This window comes from Pygocentrus nattereri, chromosome 14, assembly GCF_015220715.1.
Source record: "Pygocentrus nattereri isolate fPygNat1 chromosome 14, fPygNat1.pri, whole genome shotgun sequence".
NCBI classification, from domain to species: domain Eukaryota; kingdom Metazoa; phylum Chordata; class Actinopteri; order Characiformes; family Serrasalmidae; genus Pygocentrus; species Pygocentrus nattereri.
Window position 1 is genome coordinate 17,519,111 of NC_051224.1, and position 15,681 is coordinate 17,534,791.

The 15,681-nt window shown below is 39.7% G+C and overlaps 1 protein-coding gene across 4 annotated transcripts; it reads right to left on the minus strand.

The window, feature by feature from the left end:
• Window positions 1-1,171: 1,171 nt before the first annotated feature.
• Window positions 1,172-15,118, minus strand: hrob (homologous recombination factor with OB-fold). 4 transcript variants are annotated; one of them, XM_017682845.2, is made up of 11 exons: window positions 14,694-15,118; window positions 14,449-14,490; window positions 11,313-11,937; window positions 9,907-10,235; window positions 9,141-9,224; window positions 7,970-8,107; window positions 7,371-7,479; window positions 6,242-6,327; window positions 4,670-4,792; window positions 3,234-3,429; window positions 1,172-1,282 (listed from the first exon to the last, which is right to left on the minus strand). In XM_017682845.2, the coding sequence occupies exons 1-11, from the start codon at window positions 14,703-14,705 to the stop codon at window positions 1,242-1,244; spliced, it is 1,785 nt and encodes a 594-aa protein (XP_017538334.1). In that variant the 5' UTR covers window positions 14,706-15,118; the 3' UTR covers window positions 1,172-1,241. The 4 variants fall into 4 exon arrangements, with proteins under 4 accessions (XP_017538334.1, XP_017538335.1, XP_017538336.1 ...); XM_017682846.2 differs by having other exon boundaries at window positions 3,234-3,408; window positions 14,694-15,117; XM_017682847.1 differs by lacking the exons at window positions 14,449-14,490; window positions 14,694-15,118 and adding an exon at window positions 14,140-14,217.
• Window positions 15,119-15,681: the final 563 nt, after the last annotated feature.

The following is a 15,681-nucleotide window of genomic DNA, read 5'->3' on the forward strand; positions in this document are numbered from 1 at the left end:
AACCTCTTCAGTACAACCCATTCTACTGCTAATGTTTGTCTGTGGAGACAGCATGGCTATGGCACCTTTTAGCAATGAGTGTCGCTGCAACCTGAACTCTTCACAGAGTCTCCAAGTCAGGCTGATTGAACAAAAGTGAGCATTTTTTGTGTCCCTACAGCAAGTTTCATTTTACCACATAAGGCCAAAGTATACTGACACGACAAAGTTGAATACACATTAACATGGCAACGTGGGCAGTTGTTCATAGAACGCTCAGGAAAGTCACAAGCAAAATAGAAACTAGAGTGAATAGGAAGAGAATACACTTGAATCTTTCACACAGTTGTGGTTGTGTTTAGAAGATGTTGGCTTTGGAGTGTCATCGGAATTATGTTACTGTGATATTACTCATATTAATCATTGTACCCTGTATTGCGCCTCACTCATAAAGCAATCTGGGTTAAAATACTCCTTGTGAATTTAATATGAATTGGCAGATTATATGTTAACGTGTTGGTTTATGTGACATCACAAACTTAACACTGGCTGTTTTGTTGCAGCTTCATTTCCACCTACAGGCGCAGTGTACATACTACATCGATCTTTTTCAATAAGGTGAAGAAAAAAAATGTTCTCTCCCCGCCTGCCCCCCATGAGACGTGCCCTTTAACAATGGTAGCAAATCCCATTACCAAAGCCATTCTACTGGCGTCTCTACAAAACTACTTATACCTTTAAAAGCTTCACGACTGGATCAAGCTGCCAGACATTTGTCTTGAGTGCTGCTTTAAATTCAAGAGAGCCAGATGGAGTGGCCATGAAAAACACGCACCCGCCTCAGTGGAACTCTCCTATAACCCACACAACAGTTTAATTTCTTTTCCTTTGTCACCAACTAAAGACATGCTGCCCATCATTCTGGTTTGACTAACTGGTTGGTTGATGATTACAAAACAACAATGTGATACTGACATTTGAAACACAGATGTTTTCTTTCAGACTGAACAGTTGCTGCCTGCTGAGTGGGTAAGTTATTTTTATGATAATGACGCTGAAGAAAACCCACCCAAAGTGAATACACCACTCTCTCAAGTATTTATTCATCTTTTTCAGATGATGTTCTATGATTTTATATATATATATATATATTTTACAAAAATATTTACAATATACAAACTGAACAAAAGAAAATTTGAAGACTTTGGGACAGTGTATTTCCACGGTAACAGCAGAAATTTGAAAAAGTGTCAGGAGCTGCATTACTCAACAGGCAACTCTCCCAGTAGCTCATCAAGATCATCTGCAAGACACACAAACAGTAAATATGCATTAGAAAGGACTATACAGTCAGTACAAAATATGTTGAAGATACTGTATCAATATTCTGTACATTGTTTAGCTTCTTGTAATATACAGCCAAATGGCCAGTGTGTCCTAGTATGGTGTTAGGCTACTACAAGCAACCAGAACAAGGCTGTGGAATGGCACTGGAAGGATGGAACAGCATTTTCCCAGAAAATATTCCCCTTAGTTGGTGTTTCTCCACGGCTGTTCGACTAGGTTAAAATCTGGTGACTGAAGTCCATAGCTCATTTGTCATACTCATCTAACCATTCGTTGATCAGTCAGAATGACTTTCTATTGATGGTGTGCAAGTGGACCTGAGCCATGCCAGCAAAATGCCTTTCCTTCGTATGACAGAGCCACAGGACCCCACAGAGAGCATGGTGAAGGATGACTCATCTGATTTCATTCCACATACACTTTTCCAAAAGTATTTGGTCAGCCTTCACACATATATGAACTTGAGTGACATCCCATTCTTAAACCATAGGGTTTAATATGATGCTCAGTCATGGAAACCCATTCCATGAAGCTCTAATCTGAAGGCCACATGAAGTTTGGAGGTCTGTAGCGATTCACTCAGCAGAAAATTGGTGACCTCTGTGCACTATGCGCCTCAGCATTCGCTGAACCCGCTCTGTCATTTCACGTGGCCTACCACTTTGTGGCCAAGTTGCTGTCGTTCCCAATCGATTCTACACTGGAATTCACTGAGCTCCTGAGAGCGACCCACTCTTTCACAAATGTTTGTAGAAGCAGTCTGCATGCCTAGGTTTTATATACTTGTGGCAATGGAAGTGATTGGCACACCTGAATTCAATGATTTGGACAGGTGAGTGAATACTTTTGGAAATCTAATGTACCTGAAGACCAGTGGCTATGGTTTCTGCACCACTGAACTCTCAGATGTGTACTTCTTTTTGTAATGAGGGGTTTATGAACAGCAACTCTGTGTACTTGTGAACAGACTGCTCTTGGTGCACAGATCATGCCCTGTACTGACATTCTTTGTCACCTAAAAACTCCTCCTTGCTGTTCCTCTGTTTTTCTCTACATATGAATGTGTGCAATCAACCACAAATTCCAACTGTATTCCCCCTGATCGACACACTGTCCCTATAGTCACTGCTTCTATTGCGGCACTAGCCACGCTTTCCTGTCATCTGTGCCCCAACGATAAACAATTATCCAGAATTAAAGTCAGCTGGGCCTGCTCAGTATACAGGGTGTCACAAAAACAACTGACATTTCTTAGTCTAGTAACATAGCCAATTGTCCCTCAAATTATTTCACATTTTAACAAAATGTGTAAAAATTAAACTTGGTTAGTTTTTAATGTTTTTTTTCCAGGTTGAAGAACAGTGTTCACTAGGAAAGAAAAGGCATTTGTGTGTTAGAATATCTGAACTCATCATGGTTCTTCACTCCAGGTTTTTCCTTTTCTTTTGATGCTACAGACTCTGCAATCACCTTCAGGATTACTAAAGTTTCTAACTCTCTATCTATCCATATGGTGATAAATAAGGACAACACTTATCGTCACACATTTAATCAAAGCACTGGAGTCATATCCAACACTGCAAGAGAGAAACACAATGTTTTTATTAACACCTTCTCATTTTGTGATGTGAACAAAGCTGGGCCTACACGAATTATAGCCTGATTTTGACCTCAAACTTCAGACGAAAGTTCTGAAGAGAATCTGATTTTGCAGGTTAGGATCACCGTCGGAAAAAACTGAATGCAAAGATAATCTGGTATTTTGGATTAAGCTCCAGAGTGATGAGAGGCCCTCTGATATTTTCAAACTTATCCCAATCAAAACACTAATTAAAAGAGGAAGTATATTTTCAGTCTTGGATAAAACATGCTCAATTTCTTGATGCTGCTAAAACTTATCACCATACCTGAACCCCACAGGGCCTCCTCTGTGGCATCTGGCCCTGAAGACTGGGCCACCATGTTAACAGAAGATGCAGGGTTAGCCCTCTGATCTCCCGCTTCCTCCTCCTCCTCCTCCTCATCATCATAACGCAGCTCCATCTGAGACACAGGGCCCCCTACAGGCCTAGAGGACTCACACTGTGGGAATCCAACAGATTCCTGACATAAATACAACAAAGTAAATGACTGCTGAAGAAGTGGTGTTTTCAGTTCTGGAGACAATGATGCAAAAGTATGGCAGGGCAATATTGCAAAATATATAAAATCATGAAAACCCCCCCACAGTTGCTGAAATTCGAACAAGGTAAAATACACCTGCAAAACAGTACTGCCAGCTAAAATCGAATAAAATTTTAAGTTTATTTTTTTCAAACATTAAGTTTTCATAAACTAAGAAGGAACAGGATGAAAGATCAAACAGGATTTCAAAATCAAGTAAAATAAAAGCACAACAGTCTAACATCCACAGACCTACCATGGAGTTTGTGTTGTTTACAGGTGCTCTATAAATGATTGTAAACATAGGTCCAAGTCTTTTCTTATTGGATTCATGCAGCTGTTTAGTGTTACAGAAGTACATATATACATAAGTAATATACAATTTTCATTTTATTCATTTTATTCATTTTAAAAGTAATATCCATCTTTTCAAAATGTTGGCGTTGTGTAAATAAAAACACAATGCAATGATTTGCAAATCATTTATTATATACCCATTTAGAATTTGATGCCTGCAGTATGTTACAAAAAAGAAAGGGGTAAAAAAAGACTGGCGTCTTTACTTCTGAAAGATGGGGAAACATTCCGCTCTCTGTGCAAGACTTCATACAATATCAAAGAATTTGGGAATATAATCATCCTCAGTACACAAGATCATTAAAAGATTCAGAGAATATGGAGAAATGCTCCAGCTCTCAGGTGGCAATGCATTAAAATACAGAATATTGTGCTGGAAATCATTGCCTGGGCTCAGGAACACTTCCAAAAATCAGTGTATGTGAACAAAGTCAGTTTAAGAACCAAAAAATATGATAAAGGAGACCCCAAACTGCTGAGCAGCTGAAGTCCTACATTAAAAAAAGAATGGGAAACATTTCACTTTCAAAACTGCAGTAATTGGTCTTTTCAGTTCACAAATACTTAAGAGTATTATTAGAAAGGGTATGCTGTCTTCCTACTATTTTCAACTAAATATAGAGTTTAAATGATTTGCACATCATTGCATTCTGTTTCTATTGAAAATTTTGCACAGCATGCCAACTTCTTTGGAAACAAGGTTGTGCTTAGAAACACACTGATGTAATTAATCATGAAATCATATAGTGACATTGCCCAACCCCACTTAAAATTATTGAAACTCATAAATAAACAAAAATATAAATATAACATGGCCACATACCAGCACTGGCTGTGCAAGCTGGGAGGAGGAGGGGAGGGCTCCATCAGGGGGGTAGATTTTGAGTAAATTGTTGGGAGTAACATTCAGGTAGTGGTTTCGGTGAGAAGGTGAGAACACACCCACCTGTGCAGAGAGTGAAAAGCATTAGATAGATCTAAAGTTGCTCAACAGTACCTCTCCATTATAGATAAATGGAATTTACTTGTAACACCACCTTTGAATTAGAATTTACTTGCACTACTTGGGTGCAATTTTAACTAATATTTTTTTTCAACTGCGCTTTAGTTCAGCCGCTTTTCTTTCTCTGTAACTTAAAAAACCTAGAGTGTTCTGCACTGCATACTATGATCTAACAAATATCTGAATGTAGAAGCTAAGGGAAAGTGTAAAAGTGCTTTGATGCTGAAAAGTGAAAATGTCAGCAGGGGACAATTCTGGTTTGCAGTGTTGAGGTACAGTAATGGTATCTTGGCTGAATGTTACAGCAATGGTACCTGCTCTTTTTTTTGTCAGCTGAATTCAGCCATGCGGCATCTCTCTGCTTGCTACAGGTGGGGGTTTCTACGTTGTTATGGAAAAATGCTTCTGTAGTGAACCTACCTGAGGCAGTAAGCAATCTAGTAAGCCATTTATTTGCTATTGTGCAGAAACTTACAATGAGAATGAAATAAACAAATGCTTTACATGCTTTTATTTTCCTAATGCATTTGTCATCATTTAAAGCTAGTAAACCTTCTCCATCACACTGGCAAGCTAGCCAACTTAGCAATTAACCTCCAAACAGCATGTAGTTTAAATTTTGCCTCATGTAATTGAATGTCTAAAATATCTTTTCATGCTGTACCATTAAGGCTAACCTTCACTAACCTTGAACTAAGGTGTCCAAACCCTAAAAAAGAGCTCCAGATCATTATCACTCCTCCACCAAACTTTTCTGTTAGCACTATGCAATATGCACCGATACGGAACATTCTCCTGGTAAGAAACCAAACCAAGACTCAGCCATCAGACTGCCAAGATTGCAAAGCATGATTCACAACTCCAGTGAACACGTTTCCACTGCTCCACAGGTTTGTTGTGTAGCTACTCAGACTTTGAAAAGAATTTCATGAGGCATCTGACACACAGTTCTTTTGTTAATGTTGCCTCCAGAAGCAGAATCTTTGTAGTGAGTGATGCACAGAAGATGGGTGCTCTGCGCTACAGAACTCGGTGGCCCTGCTCTGCGAGGTGTGCCACTTCATGGTTGACCTGTTGTTGCTCCTAGAAACTTGCAACTCTCATTAATAGCACTTACAGTTGACCAGGGCAGATCAAGCAAGACAAAAATTTTACCAACTCACTTGTGGCAAAGGTGAGATCCTACAAGCTCTTCAGTATTATCCATACTACTGGCAGTATTTGTCTATAGAGATTAAAACACGCTTGATTTTATCCACCTGTTAGCAATGGGTGTGAAACACCTGCGCTCAAAGACTATGAAGGATATTGACATACTTTTGCCATACAATGTATAGTCAGATTTCCATAATAATTCAGTAATTGAGTATGTCTGAATAGTGGCAACAATACTTGTTTAAGCAGCAGCACAGCACCAGTCTTCAACTCTCCCTGTCTGTCCTCCAGCAAACGACGGTGAACAGTGCCCTGTATCTCACCTAGAGATTAAAGGGAGATTTATATTATGTGTGAATATATACAGAGAGAATAAAAGAGCAAGTGAGTCCAGTCACTAGTCATACAGAGATGGTGGGGGGACGGGACTGTATTAAAACAGACAGCACACAAGCAAAGAAAACAGAGTGACCTCAAACAGTACACAGTGCATGAAGAACTCTCATTTTGCTGCTTTTAAAAGGAAACCTTGAAAATATTCTAAAATTTTTCATATGCAGAAAACTGACAGTCTACTTTGTACATCTGCATGTGTAAGCAGCTGTCTGTAGGACTTCTGCTGCCTTCATAAGCTTCTATTTGGTCCATTTGCAATCCCAAAATTTGTCATTAAAATGTTTTTGTTATTAACTTGCTTATTTTATCTGTTTTGTTATATCTTTCAAACTTTTTCTCAAATTCTAAAAATGTAGATAATACAGCCAGTGTTACAGATGTGAGCAAATGTCAGATGTATTATACTAAGCATACGAATGCATATTCTTAGAGAAGTGTATTAGGGCTACCTGATTAATAATATTTGTTATTATCACAATATCACTGTCTGTAATGGACACATTCTTAACGGCTGACAGAATGGATTACATAGGCACAGCTCAAGATTGGTATAATGCAGTATTAGAAGCAGGGTCTAACTGAGCCAGAGACAATAACTTTGCGAGTGGTGCAAGTGGTGGCATAAAAACATGGAACAGTATTTCAATAAAGCTCTTAACTCCATGATCAATTTAAATATTAAGTCCACATAAAAAAAAATTATATATAATTTTCACAAGTTGGAATTTAAGGGTTTGGGACAATGGGATGCATTTACACATACATACATACATACATACATATATGTGTGCGTGTGTATGTAAAAAAAAAAAATGTTAAAAAGTGCACAAAAAACTTGCATGCAGATGTCATTTTTATTTTGTGAATGGTGCCTCTGTACTTTTTCTTATTTTACTCAGAGAAACACTATTTCAAAAATGGTTTATTGCATTGTACGTCCACATTGCACAACTTAATGGATATGCCTTACCTGTGGGGTCCCTGAACGCTGCTTTGCCATCAGCATGTGTGTGTAAGATACTCTTTAATACCACAGCCATGTTAGGAACCTTATTCTTTACCAATTGCCGTAGAGCAGCCTGAGAAAAGAAAGGGTGATAATGAAGGCCACAGAACATATTAGGAAGAAGAAAGAAAAACAGTGAAAACAAGCAAGAACCAATGAGACAAAGCCCAAAGCCACTGAAAGGCTAATGAACTAACTCTGCATTCATCACCCTGATGAATAATTAACATGCGTCTGCCATTAGCGCCAGTTCGTTATGGCACTTCGAAAAAACACATTAAAATTATAATGGCTGCATTAGCACGACTGATGACGTCTGTGATAATCACTATTAGTGTAAGGGCTGCTCATCAGTCCTGATTATAGTCTGGGACCACATCTGTACATACAAATTAAAGAACAGCAACATTTATTTATGGAGTCAAACAGGAGAGCCCAAAGCAATGCGCCCCAATAACTGGAGGAAATAAGCATTGCATACAATGGAAAATGAATTGGAAGTGCAGAACTCTGATACATTTATCATTCAACAAAGTAAAATATGCTTAAAATATTCTGCTTACTTTACGCAGAACCATGACGATGCTGTAGGAATGGAGGAAACAGGAAGGGTTCCTTTCATCCAATCCCATCTCAGCCTTCATCGCTGCCCATGGACCCCCACTGAACTCTTCTTCCTCACTCACTTGGGAGCTGGGAACCTGCACATAAACGTACTCACTAAGACAGTCTGATGGGAGCTGAAGTGAATTTCCCTGCCCTTATAATACTATTTATAGTAATTCTTATGTAATTAAACATACAATAGTATGCAAAAGTCTGAACAAATCCTGGTCAAATTATATATGTTTTACTGATTTCCTAAGTGAAAATAAAACATAATATCTTCTACAGGGAACAAACGTAAATATGGCATTTTACCTACAAATTAACTGCACAATTTATATTTATTTCTTGACTTTAACATATTGGGAAACAATATGTGTGGGGCACGTCAGCCATTTGCACACAGTGAAATGGTACTAGACTACTCTGTGGTGGTCCTAAATCATATTACAGTCACAACCACAGATAAGAGCCAAATGACAAATGACAAAAACAACACCAAGAAATTTTTTAAGAATCGAGGAAGCAGCTAGTTTTGACTATGCCTGGGAAGACACGATTTTGCTAGTAGGTTATTACAGTAGTAAGAGCTTTTTTGGGAATCCAGCCTCTGTCATGTACTTTAGCATTCTGACCTACTATTTTTCTAGAAAATAAAGCAATCAATGCTCTGATGTATTTCAAACAGGGGGAAAATCTAAATTTGACCACACCCCATCTGACACCCTTCTACAATAGCTACATAGCTACAATGTATTCATTTTCAAAGGAATGAAGGTGTAATTATCTTTGAGATAACACCCAAGACATCATAAAAAAGAGACCACCCATACTGAGGTGCACCTGTAAAGCCGTACCAACTGAACCACTATTACAAGTATACTAATAACCATTTGCAGGCATTTCATTTTAAGTGATAGTAGGCATTACTTGCTGATCTGTAGAGAAGCATTTGTTTGTGTGTTTAGTTGTGCACTTCAGCTATAAAGCTATTACAGCTGAAAAGTAATTAAAGATAATACCCCACCAATTGCAACTCAATCATCGCAGGGTAAAAGTATATGTATTGAAAAAGCTGTATACGGAGAGAGATGATGTTTCTGTGTGTGCATTTCTGTTTTGTATCACCTCATTTTGGAGGCGAGCCACAGCTCCATGCGCTGGCGTCTGCGGCACGGTCACAACAATGTCATCTAGATTCTGTCCACTGATCTGTGGGATGAGAAAAAGACATAAAAGCAAAAAAAAATAAACAAAGGCATCTTTACAAACAATATGATGTAACGGAGATAACAATTCAATAAGCCATTCTCCAAGATACTGTACTGGCTATTTGCAGGCAAAATGTTTACATGACGCCAATATTGGTTTGCAGCTCAGATGAAAATATGTTTAGCAAAACAGATATTGCAGCCTCTAAAGGTTGAAGCAATGAAAGCCCTATTTGAGCTGGATTAGTTTTACTTGCAGAAGTGATGAAGTGACGAGAAATCTGTGATATTAAGCCAGTATGAATCTGCAGTACTAAATTCACTCATAATTATTACATTCTGACTAATAACTGGAGTGGTTTTAATCCAGTATGAACCTGCAGTACTAAAAATCACTCCACAATAATTGGCCAGTCAAATATTGCATTACAGAATCCTCCTCTGGTAAAACTAATCCAGCTCAAATAATACTAGTCTGATTTATATTGCTACCTATTTTATATATATACAGCTAGCGTCAGTAAAAGATCATCCACACTGCATCGGTCTGAAGTAGTGAAAAATGGCACAAATACTTAACGCCCTATAAATCGGCTAGTCACATTACATTACACAATCTCCTCTGGTCAAACTAACCCAGCTTCAATAGTTTTGCCCTAGCGTGAGCTGAAGCACAAATTTACCTGCTGTGGCAAAGCCCCTGCCGGTCCTGGAAAACGCCGCATTTTGGATCGAACTGCACCACTCCGTGGCCTCTGAGGCGTCTTGCTGGCAGCGGACACCAACTGGACCAGGTGATTTGTCAGGACAGGTGTGTTTAGGGGGCGGGGTGTACGTGTCTGTGATGTGGCAGGAGATATAGCCTGAAACAAGGTTTCTTGGTGGCCCTGTGAAGCTCTTGGAGTAACTACCCCTCTCTGCCCTTCAGCTGATGCTCTCACAGGTCCTGGACTGGAGAAACGGCAGACTGAAGAGTTCCTCACAAAGGGCTGGCACAGACTCTGAGGAGGGCCTGCACAACATACTGTCAGTTAATCATGAATGCATATATTGGGGTTTTAAAAACTGATATCATGAAAGCCTATAACATGCAAATAAACTCTAATCAATCGCTAGATAATTTCAGTGCACACTGTGTTAACCAAATATCAAACATATCAAACTTTTGGGTAAGTTTTCTGTGTTTAAATAAATTTAGGCATTCAGGTGATAAGTCAATAACTTTAAGTCAAGGGTCACAAGGAGTTCACTGATGTGTTTCAGAGCTTTACTGTTGGCTTTTTCAGGCACTTGTCCTTTGGACAATCCATGTTTTACTTTTATACATATTTTTAGCAACACTGGGAAATCATTAGTGTTGCATTCGTTTACTGAAATTCACAAAAATAATCATTTATCATATTTCTAGCAACGTCCATACTGCCATACTGACTTTAGGCTGACAAATAGTGTTTGTTTAGCAACGTCCTTCTTTACTACTACCTTACAACTAACACACCCTACAATTATTTACTGGTTCATAACCATGCATACGTCGTGCTGCACAACTCAGCTTGGAACAAACACCAAAACCTATGTATGCTACACAAGAACATCTAAATCCAAGATGAAATAATCAAACATTCTTAAAAGGTCCAAAATCCATCAAATTTGTATTTTATGTTGTCCATTTATGACCATTAAAGTTTAATGCACCATGGTCATAAAGAAGTTTTATTTCAGCATTTTACAATTTCTCTGTATTACAGGCTGTTTATTATTGTGCCTTTAACACCAGTAAATGATCTCTACTGTGATTGTCTACCCCGTATTGTGCCTCATTCAAAATGCAGTTAAGGCTGAAGCACTCTTTATAACTTCAACATGAATCGACGGAGTTAAACTGCTGTAGGCTTATAAAGATTAAAAAGAGACATCAAAACAAGCTGCTTCTGCAGCTTAGTTTCCATATGCAGACTGTATGGACTGGGGATGGTTTGAAACTTTAACCATGTTTACATATAGCAAACTGTTCCAATTCAAAAATATGAGGCGAACTTATTTTTCCAAGCAAAAAAGAGGAGTGCTCCTGTAGAGGGTTGTGCATTACCTTGTGGAACAAATGTGGACGGACATGGGGTCCTGACAAATGACTGTGGGGGTCTAGATGTTGGAGCACTGCTGCAAAAGCTTCTATGAGAAGATACAACTGTGGTATCTTCTGCTACAGATGATGATCTCATCCTTTTAGCTGGGGAGATGCTGTCTGTGTTAGAACCAGGCCCAGAGGCCTTTTGAAAAAGACTCTCATCCAACTCCTCAAGATCCACATCCCACTCATCAAAGTCATCCTGAGGGGGAGCGCTGTGAACTGCAGGTGGAGGGTTTGATTGGGCAGAGAGAGACTGCAGAGAAGAAACAACGCTGGTGCCTCGCAAAGGTGCTCGAAGAGAAGCGGTGGGCTTGTGAGGGTCAGAAAGACCATGAGATGAGTTTGGTTTGGAGAGGCTTCTTAAACCTTTAACAATGCTCGGTTCTTGAAGACCAAGTGGTGCCGAAGAGCCTGTCTCTGAACTACCGTTGCAGGAGCTGGTTGATAGACTAGAGGAGCTCTGCGGTGCATTGTGGGTATGGGAGGTGGCTGGTTCTTGCAGTGGTGCAGAAGCAGGGGCTGCAGACATTCTGGTCACAGAGTGGTGTTCTGTTGCACGTGTCCAATCTGCCTCCAGCAAGTCCTACAATACACCAACACACAAAAAGAAATCAATTAAACTGGCTACACATTTAAATCAGGCTAGTGCTACTTTAGCTTAGAGATTACTTTTCCTAGAGGAGGCTCCTGTAATGTAATCTGTAAGATATAAAAATACAATTCTTTAAATGGACAATCCCCAGACAGTATGGACTGAAACACTAAATAACAACAACCTACCACATGGCTGTGCCTACTGTGTTATTCTATTAATGTGAGGAAGGTTACAACAGAACTACCATTACTGAGGTGCATCCAATAACAGAAGACCATTCAAACCACACACCGCAGAATCATACTGGAATAAAATCACAGTCCTTGACAGTAATCACTTACAGAACCTCCCCAGGTACATCTAATCCAGCTCCAATACGGCTTAAGTGAAACAGTCAGTGGTTCTTAGCTACAATCTAAACAGTGTGATCATACAGCACTAAAATATTTACATTGAAATCTATGTATCATACTTCCTTAAATAAATTGAACTTATTACACATCTTACAATGTCAACTGAGATGTAAGTACTTAAACTCAGATGACACAGGCATCAGATAAGGTTAAGTTCAGATAAAGCCAATCCAGAGATAGATCCAACACACAATTATCATAATAAGCTAAAATGAATCAAGTGAGTCTATCTCAAATGGCTCCTCACTCCTTTTATAGCACTTTATTACTCTGTAATATGTACACTTATATACCCTTTATATTAGGGGTGGGAATCTCTTGGCACCTCACGATTTGATTACGATTCAGAGGCCTACGATGCGATTGTAAAACTATTATCGATGCATTTTTTTTTCTATAAGGGATTTCTTTTTTCTCACGGTGTGACTACATGGAACTTTTAAAGCAATGTATCTATAACAGTCCACAATGAGTTCACTTCCAATATCTTTTATTAATAAACCAAATGGAAGTCATGTGGTAAAGTAAACTGGAAGGCTCTCATTCACTGCTATTGTCTAGAGCACATGAGATGCTGCTGCCACTCATCTGCAATAAAATGCGCTGTTACGGTGAAATAAGATCCAGTGGTTATGGATGTCCACGCAGCACGTTATAGCCATCCTGCCCATTTTCTTTAGTGATTTTATAACTTCAAATTTGGTCTCGTTGTAGAAAGTTAGGGGTCACTGTGTCAGTAAAATATCTTTGAGATGGGACGTGCGAACATTTGAAGATGAACGGACTTATTTGCATTTACAAGCAGCACAGTTGGTTTCCTGGTACGTTAAATTTACATCGAGAGACTGTCAAACACTGTAGTTGTTAAGATGAAGTTGCTTCTCTATAGAATTCTCCCGTTCCACCTTAAATGGTGCCACATTTACGTTTGGTGTCTCAGTCAGAATCGTTCATATCTGCATCGCATTGCATCTAAGAATCGATTTTTTCCCGCACCCCTACTATATATATTGTGCTATATATATGTTGTCCTGTGAATTTCCCCATTGTGGAAGTAATAAAGAATTATATTCTTATTATTAACATCATCATCATTAAAGTGTCCAAGAGATACATTTAGGATACTGGCCACCATATGCTGCAAGCCTCCCTATTGGCTATTTATTGCAGTATGCATCATTTGATTGATACCACACTTTCATGACTTATGTAGTGCACTACATAGGGAGTAGGGAACAATCTGAGATACAAACCTAAAGACATTCATTGCAGAGTTTCCTCAAATATTGATCCTCAAGTCTCTCCGCCAGTACATGTTTTAACTGCTCAACCTCAAGCCGATCATTAACTCACTACCAAACATACAGAAGTGATCTGGATCAGGGAGACATCAAAACGTGTAGTGCAGTGATCACCAACCCTGGTCCTTGACATCTGCTTTTTAGGCCCAGCCACAATGACACACCTTCTCCATCTAATTAACCATAATACATCTGACAGATGTACCAGATGCCTTACCGCAGCATGTTACTAAAGTCAGAACTAACCTATGGAGGAAGATCAATCTCCAAGAGGAAGGCTGGTGACCACTGGTGTAGAACAGTGGTCACTAATCCTTGAGATCCTCTTTCCTGCACAGCTTAGATCCAACCAGAACCCAACACGCTGCCCTCTCCTTACCCAACACGAAGGTATCTGACCCAGCCAATCAATGACTTCTGAAAAAGCTAACGAACTTGAAAAGGTGTGGCAGATTGTGGTTGGAATTAGATTTTACCGGAAGGGAGTTCTTCATGACCAGGGATGGTGACCACTGGTGTAGAACAAGGACAGGCCACAGAGTCCAGTCCTGGAGGGCTGGTGACCAGTTAGGTGGTGCCCCTACTCAAACACACTGGCTGAATCTGGCACTGATTGTAATCAGGTGCATTCAGGCAGGCAAATCACCGAACTGTGCTGTACACCAGCCCTCCTGGACTGGACCTGTGCAGCCCCGGTCCAGAACTCGGACATGTAGTAACGTTAGTGCATGGTTTTCTGAGCACTCTCGGCTCAAACCAAAACCTTCAATCCAAAATAAACACACCTCATCATCGAAGTCATCTCCAAAATCGAAGAGTCTGCCCCACTTGATGCCGCAAGCATGGAAGAAGTTAAAAAGACACATTAAGAAAACAGAAGCAAATATAAAACCACCAGTTCGTAGCCACATTTATGAATGTCATGTCTCTACTCGGCCTGTTCGCTAACCTACGTTAGCTGACATTAACGCAGCCAAAGGCCGAGGAAGAAAACACTGCTAGCCAGAAAAGCGCCTGCGCCGCCACTTACCGTGGTCGTCATGTCTGAAACGAAGCGTACGGATTTCAGTGTGAACGAAACAGGCGAAATGTAACGCTTGTGAACGTGTATTCACTTTTCTACATCTCTACAGCTCCGCGATACAGAAACAAAACCTCCTCCAACAGAGAATAACAGCGCTGCCTTCTCTCCTCGGCGCCGCCACGTTCAAACACAGAGTGACGTAGTACGCAGAGACGGTCAGATCTGGTCACTGCTGCTGCCTCCTCGTGGTCGCGAGCTGGTACTGCATGCAGAGGGTCGTTCCATCTGACGCGCTCTTACACACTTAGCAAAAGAAATGATCTGGTTATAACAGAATTTCATCCGTTCGGTAACGGCTGTTAAATACAGAGGAAGGATTTAAATAGGGAATAACCATTAGAAGTACCCCAGGACACCTTGTCCTCTCGTAACAGGGCACATCACGTGGGAATATTTGTATAAGAGCAATAACAGGACAAAGAGTAGAGCATGCAATCCAATAATACAAGACCTAGACTGCCTAAAGTCTTTGGCCCGTGAAGATAATATAAAGTCACTCACTCTAACCCCATAACACTTTTATAGCTTTATAAATTCTTTTCTTTTAAAGCTGTATTACTGAAACAAAAGTGTCAAATGTTTACTAAATGTGCATTTTTGGTCCTCAGCCCACCACAAACACTGCACACTGTGTACCTCCATTATTAACCCTCCAAAACACAAATGCAACAGCCTTTTCCAGGTCCCAAGTTTTTAGTTTAGACCAAGATTTCAGGAGCCTTTTAACATATCTGACTTGTGGAACCCTCAAATCTGAGGCAGTAACACCGGTACTGTTATTATTTATATACAAGCAGTAAATACTGTGATACCCTATCATTCACTAGTAGTTTCACTTACATTATGAAGTCCTTTAGCATCAATAGCACTCAGTCTACCATGGCATGCGGTTATAAATTTTTGTTTGATTTCCAACTAAACAATGCTTTAAGTT

What these genes read in the sequence shown, in the direction of transcription:
- hrob (XM_017682845.2), bottom strand. An exon ending in GTCCACATTTGTTCCACAAG is followed by an intron (nt 10,236 to 11,312) that starts GTAATGCACAAC and finishes TATGTTGTGCAG; the next exon opens with GCCCTCCTCAGAGTCTGTGC. An exon ending in AGCGTTCAGGGACCCCACAG is followed by an intron (nt 6,328 to 7,370) that starts GTAAGGCATATC and finishes TTTAATCTCTAG; the next exon opens with GTGAGATACAGGGCACTGTT.